This window comes from Glossina fuscipes, unplaced genomic scaffold (assembly GCF_014805625.2).
Source record: "Glossina fuscipes isolate IAEA_lab_2018 unplaced genomic scaffold, Yale_Gfus_2 121, whole genome shotgun sequence".
In the NCBI taxonomy this organism is placed as follows: Eukaryota; Metazoa; Arthropoda; class Insecta; order Diptera; family Glossinidae; genus Glossina; species Glossina fuscipes.
Genome location: NW_023998464.1, coordinates 7,432,534 through 7,444,316, shown reverse-complemented (window position 1 = coordinate 7,444,316; position 11,783 = coordinate 7,432,534). Strand labels below are relative to the sequence as shown.

Sequence of the window (11,783 nt, the reverse complement as noted above, 5' to 3'; positions counted from 1 at the left end):
AAAATATGCATTCATCTCCCCTTGTACGTCTCCTGAATAGTTTTATAGTTAAAGCTTCGGGATTCTCTTTATCAAAACGCTAACCCCACAACGGATCGCCATCTATTTTATCACCTACATGCTTAGCTAAGTATTTTTCATGAAAGCCCGCATATGCGGAGGTATCCAAGAAATACACCTACGTGGTCCAAGTTCGTTAAGGCTGATTTCTATGCCAATTTACTATTGTGAACTAGCTTTCCCCCTGAATTATTAAGAATTATACCGTTTTACTATATGAAGATTCAGTTTTAGTAAGAACAGTTTTATGAAAGAGGGTTTAAAACCCGAGACCCGAATTTAGTATGTGCAAATAGTATAGCAGAGCGAGTTTTGTCGCGAACTTTTGAAAATTTACAATTTTTTCCTATATAATGGCTTCTCAAAATAGGGCGTTGTAAGGGCAACGGTTGCAAAAAATGGACCGATCCGAAGCGTATCCTGCAGCACAAGTGATGTAGGGTATAATAATCTGTATATAGCGTATCCTTTTAATGGCATTTCCCGTTTAGTTTCAACTCAAGATAGAAAGGGAAAAGGAACATTTAGCTTCTTTCTTATTGCCTTTTATTTTTAACATATTACGGCTGAGGACAAGGACTGAATGCATTAGGTCCAAAAAGTCGTACAATGTGTTTGAAATAAAGGGGTCGCTATGCTAATCACATTGATGCCAAATATATGCAATTCTGGCAGATCAAAAGCGTATTTCTATGCGTTTCCTATCATCTATTAACTCTGCGTACAAACGTAGCATTTCCAAGAAGATTCTCTCAAAAATTGTGTTAGTAAAATATTCAAACTTTTTGGAATCTTGTTAAATGAACAGTTGGCCGGCCATTAAAACGCAATAAAATAATATAATAAAATAATAAACTGAAGAAGGAAAAATAGTCAATAATTCATTATTGATTCACATTTGTCGTCGCTTACTAAATATAATGCACGAACTTTTGTGTTAATTCGCTTTTGCTCTTCTTGCCGCTTTCAAGTTTGTCATATATACACACCATCTTTGAAGAGATATAAAACTGTGATATTTTTAATCATAAAGTAAACAGCCAAAAGCAACAATGTTTTAAAGTAAAAGCTCATATTATATAAATTAACAATAAATTCTTTGTTTTTTACAATAAATGGAATAAATAAATGTATCATTAATGATTTAACAATTGATCAATGCATTCTCAATGTATGTATGCTTTTGTCTTAAATTGTTTTAAATGTTTTAAAAACAGTGTTTTATTAGCTTATAAACGAACTTCTTCTTCGCTACTGTCTATTTTAAACCAAAATCAACAAAAAAAAAGCATTGAAGAGTAAATTGTTTAGAAGATATACAGTGCCCCGGGAAAATTTTCATCAAATTTTATAGAAAAGCAAAAGTTCATCCAAAATTTCATTCAAATTGAAATTCGAGAGCTTCTTATCATACATTTACGCCTTATACTTGGCTTCCACGCAAAAAAATGGGAAAAACAAGTCGTAAATTAAAATTACGGTAACGCATAACTCAATAAGTTCGTATGATTATAGAGTATAGATCCTATAAATCGAATGTCGTATGGACTTGTCAATCAAAAGTCATCATTCTACATTTATATATCATCCCACTAATCCAATGTGCGTTCCCGTGTGTACTCAAGTGATTGTTCGAATCAAAAACTCTTTTGTACGGAATTTGTATTTTCTCAATTATATAGAATTTGTATACGGAAATTATTGAGTACGAATGAATATACGCATTAATCTCGCATCGATGAGGCTTTTTTATAAAGACCTGTTGAATGATTGAGAACGAATATGCGTTTATTCTCTCAAATCACACAATACATGCAAAATTCTTGATAATTGTATACGCTTGTCCAGGCCAACAAAGAAGAGTTGAATTTTCACAATATTTGATGACCCGAAATTGTGTGAGCAAGGGAGAGAGTTGTAAAAATTGTATTGTACCGGGTATATTAAAGATCTGGTTAATACGTCAAAAGATATTTTGTCCGTAGAAATACACTCATGCAAAAGGAGTTGAATGACGTACAAGCGGTACCGATATGATTTGATCCGTCCGTTGTACGTCGGCTGTTTTTGGAAGAAGATGTTCGTTGGCCCATTAGGAAATTGATGGATATGGATAATCCGTCAAGAGTTTTCACGAAGCTATATATTTTATAAAGTTCGCTAATACTTCTTATAGCCATTTAAGTTCATAATGCGAAAACGAACCGGCAATGTGACCTTTAACTTTGACAAAATAGATCGCAATCTTTACATATATATATTTTCTTAATGTAATATAATGTAATATATGCATGCATACATAATATTTAATATAAAAACATAGTTAAGTTGGTTGACAATTATTCATAGATGGCGTTACTTGCATTTATCATTGTTACAGTTTATTCCCACTTAAAGAAAATTTTTCAATTTTAACAGAGTTGGTCCTTTGTTTTGCAATGGATTTTAACAGAATATGTTAGTTGGGCACTCAACCATTTTTGGAAATTTGTTTATTTATTATAAGCGACTCTGTGTTTTGCCTTTCAACATGGAATTTAGCGAGGACTTTGTGTAAAAATTATCACGGTTTAATTCTAAGCTAACTTGTAAAATAAAGGAAATTAAAAAATTTCATATGAAAACATACATATATATAAAAAGAATAAATTATGCATATTGGTATTAACTGACCTTGAAAATTCAAAAACCCTCTGAAAGTTAGAAGTAAGAACTGAGGCGATCTGTTTTTTAAAAGTGATTATTACTGTTTTTATTATTATAATCGTAGACTAATGAATTAAATACTTAAACTAAAAAAAAAAACATTGAGCTCTAGCAACACAGGCTATCGGCTCTAATTTATAAAAGTACATTACATATTGAGCGTAATAGTTTCGAAAAATGAATATATTGTGAAATATTGTGTTGATAGTCTGTTAAGTAGCCGATTGCAATACTTCTAGCCAAGTTTAAGTTCAGGCAGTCACAGAGAATTTGCTTTTTTCCACAATTATTTCTTCGCTTGGCTTTAGCCGTATATCAGGTATCTTTCAACTCGCCTGCTTTAATATAAATTTTAAGGCAACAAAAGAAATAAAACAAAGTCTTTACGAGAACATAGCGTTTTTTTAAAAAAACGAAAATAAGCAAAAATAGTTTTCACAGAGATTGGCTTTCCCCTGCTAGTGCAATTAATATCTTATGCTAAATTCTATTACATATGCAAACTGGTTTCAAATACGCCAGCACAAAACTGTTAAACATGAACAGAACACTATGTTTCAAGAAAAAATCATTGCTCATTTGCTCGCCCTGCCAAGCGCACGCAATAATTAACATATTAATGCACAATATTTACATAAAGAGTCATTAAAGAAAACAACAACAAAATATGGTAGACAGTTAATAGTTTTTCGTTTATGATGTTTGCATTTTATTTATCATTAACGTTGAATACACATAAAATGCCTAACTGTTCCCTTATCAGCAGCAAAGCACAATAGAAGGAGAAAAAATTATCTGAAGAAATGTATTTACATTAAAATTTTGCAACACTTGTGTAAATAAATATGTGTGCAAGAAAAACATTCATAAATAAGTTTTTGTGTTTCAGCGTCCATTTGTGAAAGAATATACATGCATATATATATATATATGTATAGGAATGTGAATAATTTATTTATATACTCGAATTTAATGATTGTTACGTTAACAATTTAAATATACTTTTAATTTTTTTATAACAAGCATTTTTTTATTAACGCATGTGTTATATATTTAGGTATAAACGTAAATGTATATATTTTCCGCGAACAATAATAACGTTACTAATTAAGAAATGTATAAAGCCGTACGTATAGGCAGATGATTTGACTGCGTAAAAGCTGACTTCAGTTTTCTTATCCTCTACACTTTAAGGCAGGGATAAAGTGATATCAACGATCCGCTTGCAATGTTCTTGATTTCTTTTTGAATTAATTTAGTCGCGGCCGTCTGTTGATCCTGGTCTTGTTGCCATTTCTACTGGAGCAAAAATTGTGTTAGAAAGTTGAAACTTCACATATACATATACGGTATACCTCTCTCGATAACCAACGAACGCATATCTGAAGAAGATTATCAAATACTAATTTCGAAAGATCATGAAGAGATGGGGTTGGGTGCGGCAGTTTGACACGTTCATGATTTGCAATAGATTTATGCTGGATATACAAAATTTACTCCGACTTTGTTACTTACTTTGATTTAAAGTCAATAAGCTCTCCAATTTTGACTCCGGTCGTTTTAAAAGTTAACCCCAAGCAAATATTTATAAAAGCAAAGGAAAAGCTTATCAGCAACTTCTAACGAGAAACGCGAACTAAACAAATGAACAGAAATCTTTAAAGATTAGGGAGAAAGTGCGATAACAGCAAAAGCAGAACTTCATTCAAATGAAGACTTTTATTCGTATTACTGCAGGCACTATTTTAATATTAGTGATGGATGCTTTTAACACTTTTACAGGTAAGCATTCTGTATGTTCTGCAGCTCCGTGATTAAATTCAGCGAGATCTTAACGTATGCTGAGGATGTGAGACTGTTTTCTTCCTTTTCCGTAGAATCGCAATCACATCATCTTCAAAGTGATTTGAATAATTTGGTTGCGTGGTGCTCTTTCAATCTTCTGAAACTAAATCTAAATAAATGTAAGAAGCTTTCTTTCTCAAGAAGGAAGTCGTTCATTACTCAGTATTTCATTGATTCGCACAAGTTGGAAGACGTCGAATCGTTCACAGGTTAGACGTTCCATCTGATTACAGGTTACGTTTCAATTTGCATATTGATCTCTCGTTAAGCAAAGCTAGGTCCGCGCTTGGTTTTATAAAAAGGTGGTCCAAAGAGCTTGATGATCCCTACATTACGAAAAGGCTGTACATGTGTTTGGTTAGACCTATACTTGAGTATGCCTCTGTTGTGTGGTCTCCTTCATATAGTTGCTAAGTAAATTCAGTTGAATCTGTTCAAAAGCAATTCTTGCTGTTTGCCCTTAGGATTTTGGGTTGGGACCCGATTGCCCCTCTTCCTTTATTTTAAAAAAAAAATGCGTTCCACAGAAATCGTGGATTTGAAAAGTGGAAGTAAAATACAACCTGGAAGAAACCAGTGAAAGTAGAAGAATGTGCATACTTTAGATGAAAGGTGCGATCTGTTCCATAGCGAAATCGTCGATTTTGAAGAACCCGAATAAAACATAACCTCGAAAAAAAAGTCCGTATAGTCAATTCGTGGATTTTGATGAGATGTGAAAGAAATGGAAAGAAATGTGAAAGTAACACCTCAGAAACCTTAACAATAACCTTCAAAAACAATCGAAACCAAATCATTTGAAGCGACAGTTTTAAGCAATTCTTAATTGCTTTCTAATCTGACTTCAAACGTTTAGTTATGACTTTGCGATCTGCCGAATGTACTTAAAATTATTAGAAATCGAAGAATGCTAAATAGCCTTTCAGTGGTTGAGACAGGCGAAGAAATCGACGATTCAAGGATAAACTGCGTTTAGAGAGAAGTGTATAACAGGACAGCGGGAACTGCGAGATATTTGCTGTAAATATTTGAACCTGAATGTATTGACCTTGTCCCAGTTTCTGGGTATAAATTACATTCTTTCAGGGTGTTTCTCTGCCTGCCTGTCGGCCTGTATAATTAGCGATTTGTATAATGAAAACTGTAGTTTCGGTTTCTATCGGTATATATTGACCGTTTTTTCCGTGCCACGCGTTTTGTTAACCTAGTCTTGATATTCTTAGTGTTGTTGTATATTTGTAATGACATGGATATAAGCTGCAAAGTTGAAGAGAGCTTGCATTGTTTAAATTCGCGTCAGCTAAGTATGAGCAACGCTTAAGCTTTCCAAAAGTAAAAGCAAATTGGATTTGAGAAAAGAACATTGGACATGAAATATTAATTGTATAAATATCGGTAGACGTGGTCTTGTAAGGACAACAATGCACTGGGGTGACCGACCAACTATAATATTGATTGTTTGCTTTAAAATAGTGTCTGTTATTTAATAATATTTACTTTGTAAGAGGAATTACATTGAAGTGTGAAAACCTTTTCACAATTACATGATCTAGTTTATGAAACTCTTTAAAAATTATTTTATTTGCTTAACTTGAAGTTTAAGTATTTTAGGGATTAATAGACTACTCTCACTTAGTACGTACATATATAAATAAATGTAATCAGTAAGAGATAACGTAAACAAATTGTTTTATCAATAAACAGTAATTCTCGTTATTGTTGCTAGACATTAACTAACGGGCATAAAAGCATTAGCAAAATGCTCTGTTAGCTCCGTTTTTGTACAAGTATTTTCATGGTTGCCTTAAGAACGTAAACAAAGGCAATATTAAAACTGCCATGTGCAATGCTTTATATCCCTAACTGTGCTAAAAAAGCATGATAGACCTCTTACGGTAAGTAGTATTAAAAAATTTTTAAAAGTTTCGTAACATCTTGTCTTCGGATCAGCAACTGATCTTAAAATTCTGTTAGAGTGATATAAATTTATTGTCACAATGTTACAAACGAATGAATAAATTTTACATAACTGCAAAGCTACTACAAATACAAACAGCTACACATATACATATATAAATAAATAATGTCGGCATATAAATGAGTTCTAATGACAAAATCTTTGTTATCATATTATAATTTAAAATGTTTTGTAAAATACATTAAGAGGCCATATCGTTAACCAACAGTGCTTAATGGTAGTAGTAGCGGTAGTGACAGTGACAGTGAGTGATTCAATTGTTTGGTGAGAAATTGCTATATACACTGCACTGTGATATCATCGTATCATCGTATTCGCTTTCGCGAAAACTTCAACGCTCTACTGAAGATTGCAGCCGCACAATGAATTCAATTCGTATTTGAGTTTAAAGAGCGTTCAAGCTAACAGTGAAATAAGAAAAAAGAAAGGATAAGAAAAGAAAAAATATGAAAAATTGTAAATTTATTTTTTATACAATTTAATTAATAATTATATTTAACTATTTGAGTATAGATGCTTAAGTGTCTCGGATGTTTCTTCCATTAACACATAGCCACGCGAAATTGCAATATAAAAACATTCTATTGACGCGTTAAGATAATTCCAAAATTGTATTTTTAAAACGGTTTTATTCTGTGTTTTGTTACTCTAATGGATGAAGTTACGCCCTAAGTGGAATAACACAAAGGAAACAGCAGTTTAAGCATTGCACTCCGTTTATAAGTGAGCGACATAATCGATTAAAAATGAAAGCAGGTATGCTCAGATTAATTTACGTTACTATTATATATCATGCTAGAACATTCAAATGATATCTACAAAGATTGAAACATGTTTTCACTAGAGCCCTACTGGTAGCTTTCGCAGAGTTTCAGTTTTCAGAAAGCCACAAAGAACCAAACTTGTCACTTTCCTCTAAATACTTTTTAGACACTCTTTAAGTACCTTCACGTGTTCTTGATCCACATAAGAATTTGAGTGGGCTTAGTTTTGTTCACCGTAGATTATGTACTGCCGAATCTCCACCGTCGCATAGGATGATAAAAGCACCATAAACGACCCGCCTAGTGCGCATCCACAGAGGATGGGTGTACCGCCAGTTACATAACAAGCTTGACGATAAATTGAGCTAATGGATATGGAAGTCTTACTTTAAGGCGAATATATGTTGTTTACTGGTTTTAATCCACTTTTGATTGTATGGACGATGTCTAGGTTTTTCTCAGCATAATTACGCCTATATTGATCTGCTGGCTGTCCATCCTTTAGTACACTGCCTTTCTGTGAAGAAAACAAAAATAAATAAAATAACAAGAAAGATCTAATTTAAACTCAATCATTAGCTATCTATTTTCCCACCTATATAGCAGAGCAAGTGTTAAATGCTAAAACAAAAATTGACCTTTTGATCTTGTTGTCTTAATACGTGTAGCAGCAATTCTAAGATCTGAAGTAAATCGTATCCATGCATGGTAAGTAGAGCCGGATCGGTAATATTATCCATTGCAGTGCAGCTAATCTGTTCTGAACGATTTCTGCAATACAAGCCTCTTAATGTCGTAGCCGTTTTTGGGTCAATTCTTCACTCAACTTCATTACAAGTAGTTGATAACGTCCCCAGTGATAAGTCCGTTGGTTTTGAATCCCTCATTATACACTACACATGCATAAAATGAAGGCGCAAAAGGTATTCGGCGTCAATCTTAATGATTCTCTTAACTTGCAACTGGGTTTTTGTGCTTCCGACATTATATTTCGTTCGCCCATCGCATTTAAACGGCTATATAAAGCGTTGACACAAAGCCCTATTTAGTCAAACCTCAAAAAAGGCATAATATGCTTAACGGGATAACAATTTGAAAATTGAGGAAATTAGTAACAAAATTCCATGCAATGTCTTAAGTTCGAATTGTTCAACTTAAAAACCAGCTACAGCGAACCGATAGTCATCGGTCAATCACGGAAAAAGTTGAAGAGCGTTTTTCGTTTTTGTAATAATCTGTCCGTTTTCTTGTTATATGCTACGCAATTTTACGTACGTAAGACTTACTTTAACGTATATCAAAGGCATAATAGCTTACATAACGCTGCACCGTAAATTTTGTGGTACACCTGCTGCGCTACAATGTACAAAGCTTACGATTCAAAATTTTCCCTAAGAGCAAATAAGAAAGTTTTGTACTTTTTGAAAGCATTCTTGGTTGGATACGCACTAATTTTGAACTTTTCAACTGCGTTCACAACTATTATTAATCGTAAAAAGGTTTTTTGTATCGAAAATTAAATATAGAGGAGTTTTCGTTGCAGGGAGGATCGGTGTACTTTTGCTGGTTGTTTTCCGTGAACTATACAAGTATTCCACAGAAATGTATGTACTTTTCGGCAGCGTTTAGAGATTAAAAAATTTCTTATTAAAGTAATCGCTCGCATATATTACAACATCTCGTTCACTTTGGCCAATTTGCGTCCTCTTGTGTTCGCTTTTCGATAATTTCGTTGTTCGTATAGCAACAAAGCAAAGAAATGCTCGAGGTAACGAAAATGTCATTGATTTCGAGGCATATGTTGACAGGAATCGATATTTATCGTTTCCAAGGCGTTTTTAAAAATTATAATTTTCCGTAGGGTCAAACTAGTACATGTTCAACAGAAAGATTTTGAAATAAAATCGTCGAACCATCGTAGACGTAGCGTCGTTGATTTTGTGTTGGAACCACCTGAAAGTTATTTCATTCTCGATTTCCAGCTTTATATACAATCTCTACAATTTTCCAGAAGGGGTTTTGAAACACCAAGACCAACTAATTTAAGGACACTGCCCAGTCGAACATAAAATTACGAGCCCCAAGTTTTGTTATCTTAGTTATTCTTTTAACTTCTAAGATACGTTTTGCCAAGTTTTTCCATCTTATTCAAAAGTTTCTTTTCGACATTGTATGCTATTTATGCATTAATAAGTGTTTACATATATAACCTAAAAATCTAATATAATTTTTGTTTTCCAGACATGTCAAAATTTATAGGAATTTCCGAATTTACGCAGAATAGGAAAATATGGCGAATGCTATTTGCTGAGCTTGCGGGGACATTCTTACTGGTTATCATTGGTATAGGCAGTTGCACGAGTGGTGCGGACTGGTCCCCCAGCGTGCCTCAAATAGCATTCACATTTGGTTTAACTGTGGCAACGCTTGCACAGGTCAGTTACATAACGCACTATAAAGCGAACCATTACAATATATTAGGGTTTCTTTAACCTTGCAATGCAAAGACGGTCGGTCATATAAGTGGATGTCACATAAATCCTGCTGTTACAGTCGGTTTCTTGATAGTAGGAGAGATGACTTTACTAAAAGCTATTTTTTACATAATAGCACAGTGCGTCGGAGCAATGGCTGGATCGGCGGTTTTGAGTGTATGTAAACGCAATACTCATTCAAGCTTCCAAAAATTAATATTGGTTCGTACACTATCCAGCTAGCTATCCCTGACACACTTGGCAGTAATGGCCTGGGCGTCTCTAACTTTTCCTCGCTCAGTGCTGGACAGGCAGTGTCAATTGAAGCCTTCATTACAGCTATCTTAGTGCTGGTAGTGAAAGCAGTGTCAGATTCAAAACGGCAAGATATAACGGGATCAGCCCCATTGGCCGTAGGGCTGGCTATCGCTACGGGTCATCTTTGTGCGGTAAATTTAAACACTGAGTTAAACCAAAATTTTTTTATTTAACAATTTTTGCTTTTTTAAAGATTAAATTAACTGGAGCCAGCATGAACCCAGCACGCTCATTCGGTCCAGCCGTAGTTCACGACGTTTGGGAAAATCATTGGGTTTATTGGATTGGTCCCCTTGTTGGCAGCGTGGTAGCTGCCGTTATTTATAAATTAATCTTCAAGCAATCTAAAGAAGATGATGACACGAACTCCTACGATTTTTAACCAAGTTTTTCGTGCGATAGTAAGAAGAATAATATCCTTCTTTTTCTCAAATAAAGAACCATCCAGGTACACATATTACGTGGATGTCTTTTTTTTCCCATATCACTTCCTTACAAGTTTTATTGAAATAATTATAAAAAAAGATACGCCTGTCATTGTACCTGAAATCATCGATATGCAGTCCAAAAATTATTTACTAGATCTTCTTGTGTAATATCGCTGGGATAAAAGGCTTAATTCGTATCGTACTATATTGAAATCGTGTTATACGAAACTTTCTTTATTTTATTTTTTAAAATAAGATATCAATCATATAGAATAACATAATTTAAATTTATATATAATAAAAAGCAAGACAATGTTAATCAAAGTCCTGGTTTGCAGGTAGCGTGTCATGTGAATTTTTTTAAATTTTTTCACTTATTCGCTTAAACGAATTAGTCGAGAAAGAAATTATGAATAAAAAAGAAAATGTGAAAAAGTTAATATAGAAAAAGAAATAAAATTATTTGCCACGCGGCGTTCCCAAGCTGCCTCCCCCATCTAGATATTAACCACGGCCGACGTTTTATAATTTCGGATGATCGGATGAGTACAGGTATATTTAACGTATGATCGTATTATCGTCGGTATAAGCAAGTGCCTTCCAATGTTTTGCCAAAAACTAAGCTTTACATACATACAGTAATAGTCTCTTCTTCTCTTCCTCTTGTTTATAAGATCATACTTGTATGCGCCTGATGTGTGCGTGTGTGGTTATTTGTCAAAAAAACATTGCTTACTTAGGGAATTGTATGCGTGAGCACGAGCTACAGAATCTTCAATGGCCAATAGCTTACATATTAGTTTGGGGAAAAAGAAATCCATTATTTTTATATGACCTTCAGGATTTTATTTAACATGCTTCGGATTGTCCAATTTGGGTCAAATATGCACCGTTTTGTTGTACGATTTGTTGCCATTTTAAAGGTAACTTCAAAATGCCTCTCTCATAGAAGTCCTGGTCTCTATTTGCAAAAAACTCTAGTAGTTGATTTTCACAATCCTCCCTAGATTCCAATTTTTTATCATTAAAGAAATTTTGCAATGCAAGAAAAAGATGATAATCGCTTGGTGCCAAGTCCGGACTGTATGGCGGATGCATTAAAACTTCCCAACCAAGCTCCCGAAGTTTCTGGCGAGTCACTGTAGATGTATGTGGCCTAGCGTTGTCCTGGTGGAACACGACACCTCTCCTGTTGGCCAATTCTGGCCGT

General features: G+C 34.0%; 1 protein-coding gene across 1 annotated transcript; it reads left to right on the top strand.

Annotated features, from left to right (window-relative positions):
- The first annotated feature begins 6,853 nt into the window (after nt 1-6,853).
- LOC119640608 (aquaporin) lies at nt 6,854-10,823 on the top strand. Its single transcript, XM_038038762.1, has 5 exons — nt 6,854-7,345; nt 9,595-9,788; nt 9,861-10,004; nt 10,067-10,276; nt 10,339-10,823. Exons 1-5 carry the CDS (start codon nt 7,336-7,338, stop codon nt 10,525-10,527), a joined length of 747 nt encoding a protein of 248 aa, XP_037894690.1. The 5' UTR covers nt 6,854-7,335; the 3' UTR covers nt 10,528-10,823.
- The last annotated feature ends 960 nt before the right edge of the window (nt 10,824-11,783 follow it).

What these genes read in the sequence shown, in the direction of transcription:
- LOC119640608 (XM_038038762.1), top strand. An exon ending in CTGGATCGGCGGTTTTGAGT is followed by an intron (nt 10,005 to 10,066) that starts GTATGTAAACGC and finishes TACACTATCCAG; the next exon opens with CTAGCTATCCCTGACACACT. An exon ending in CTACGGGTCATCTTTGTGCG is followed by an intron (nt 10,277 to 10,338) that starts GTAAATTTAAAC and finishes GCTTTTTTAAAG; the next exon opens with ATTAAATTAACTGGAGCCAG.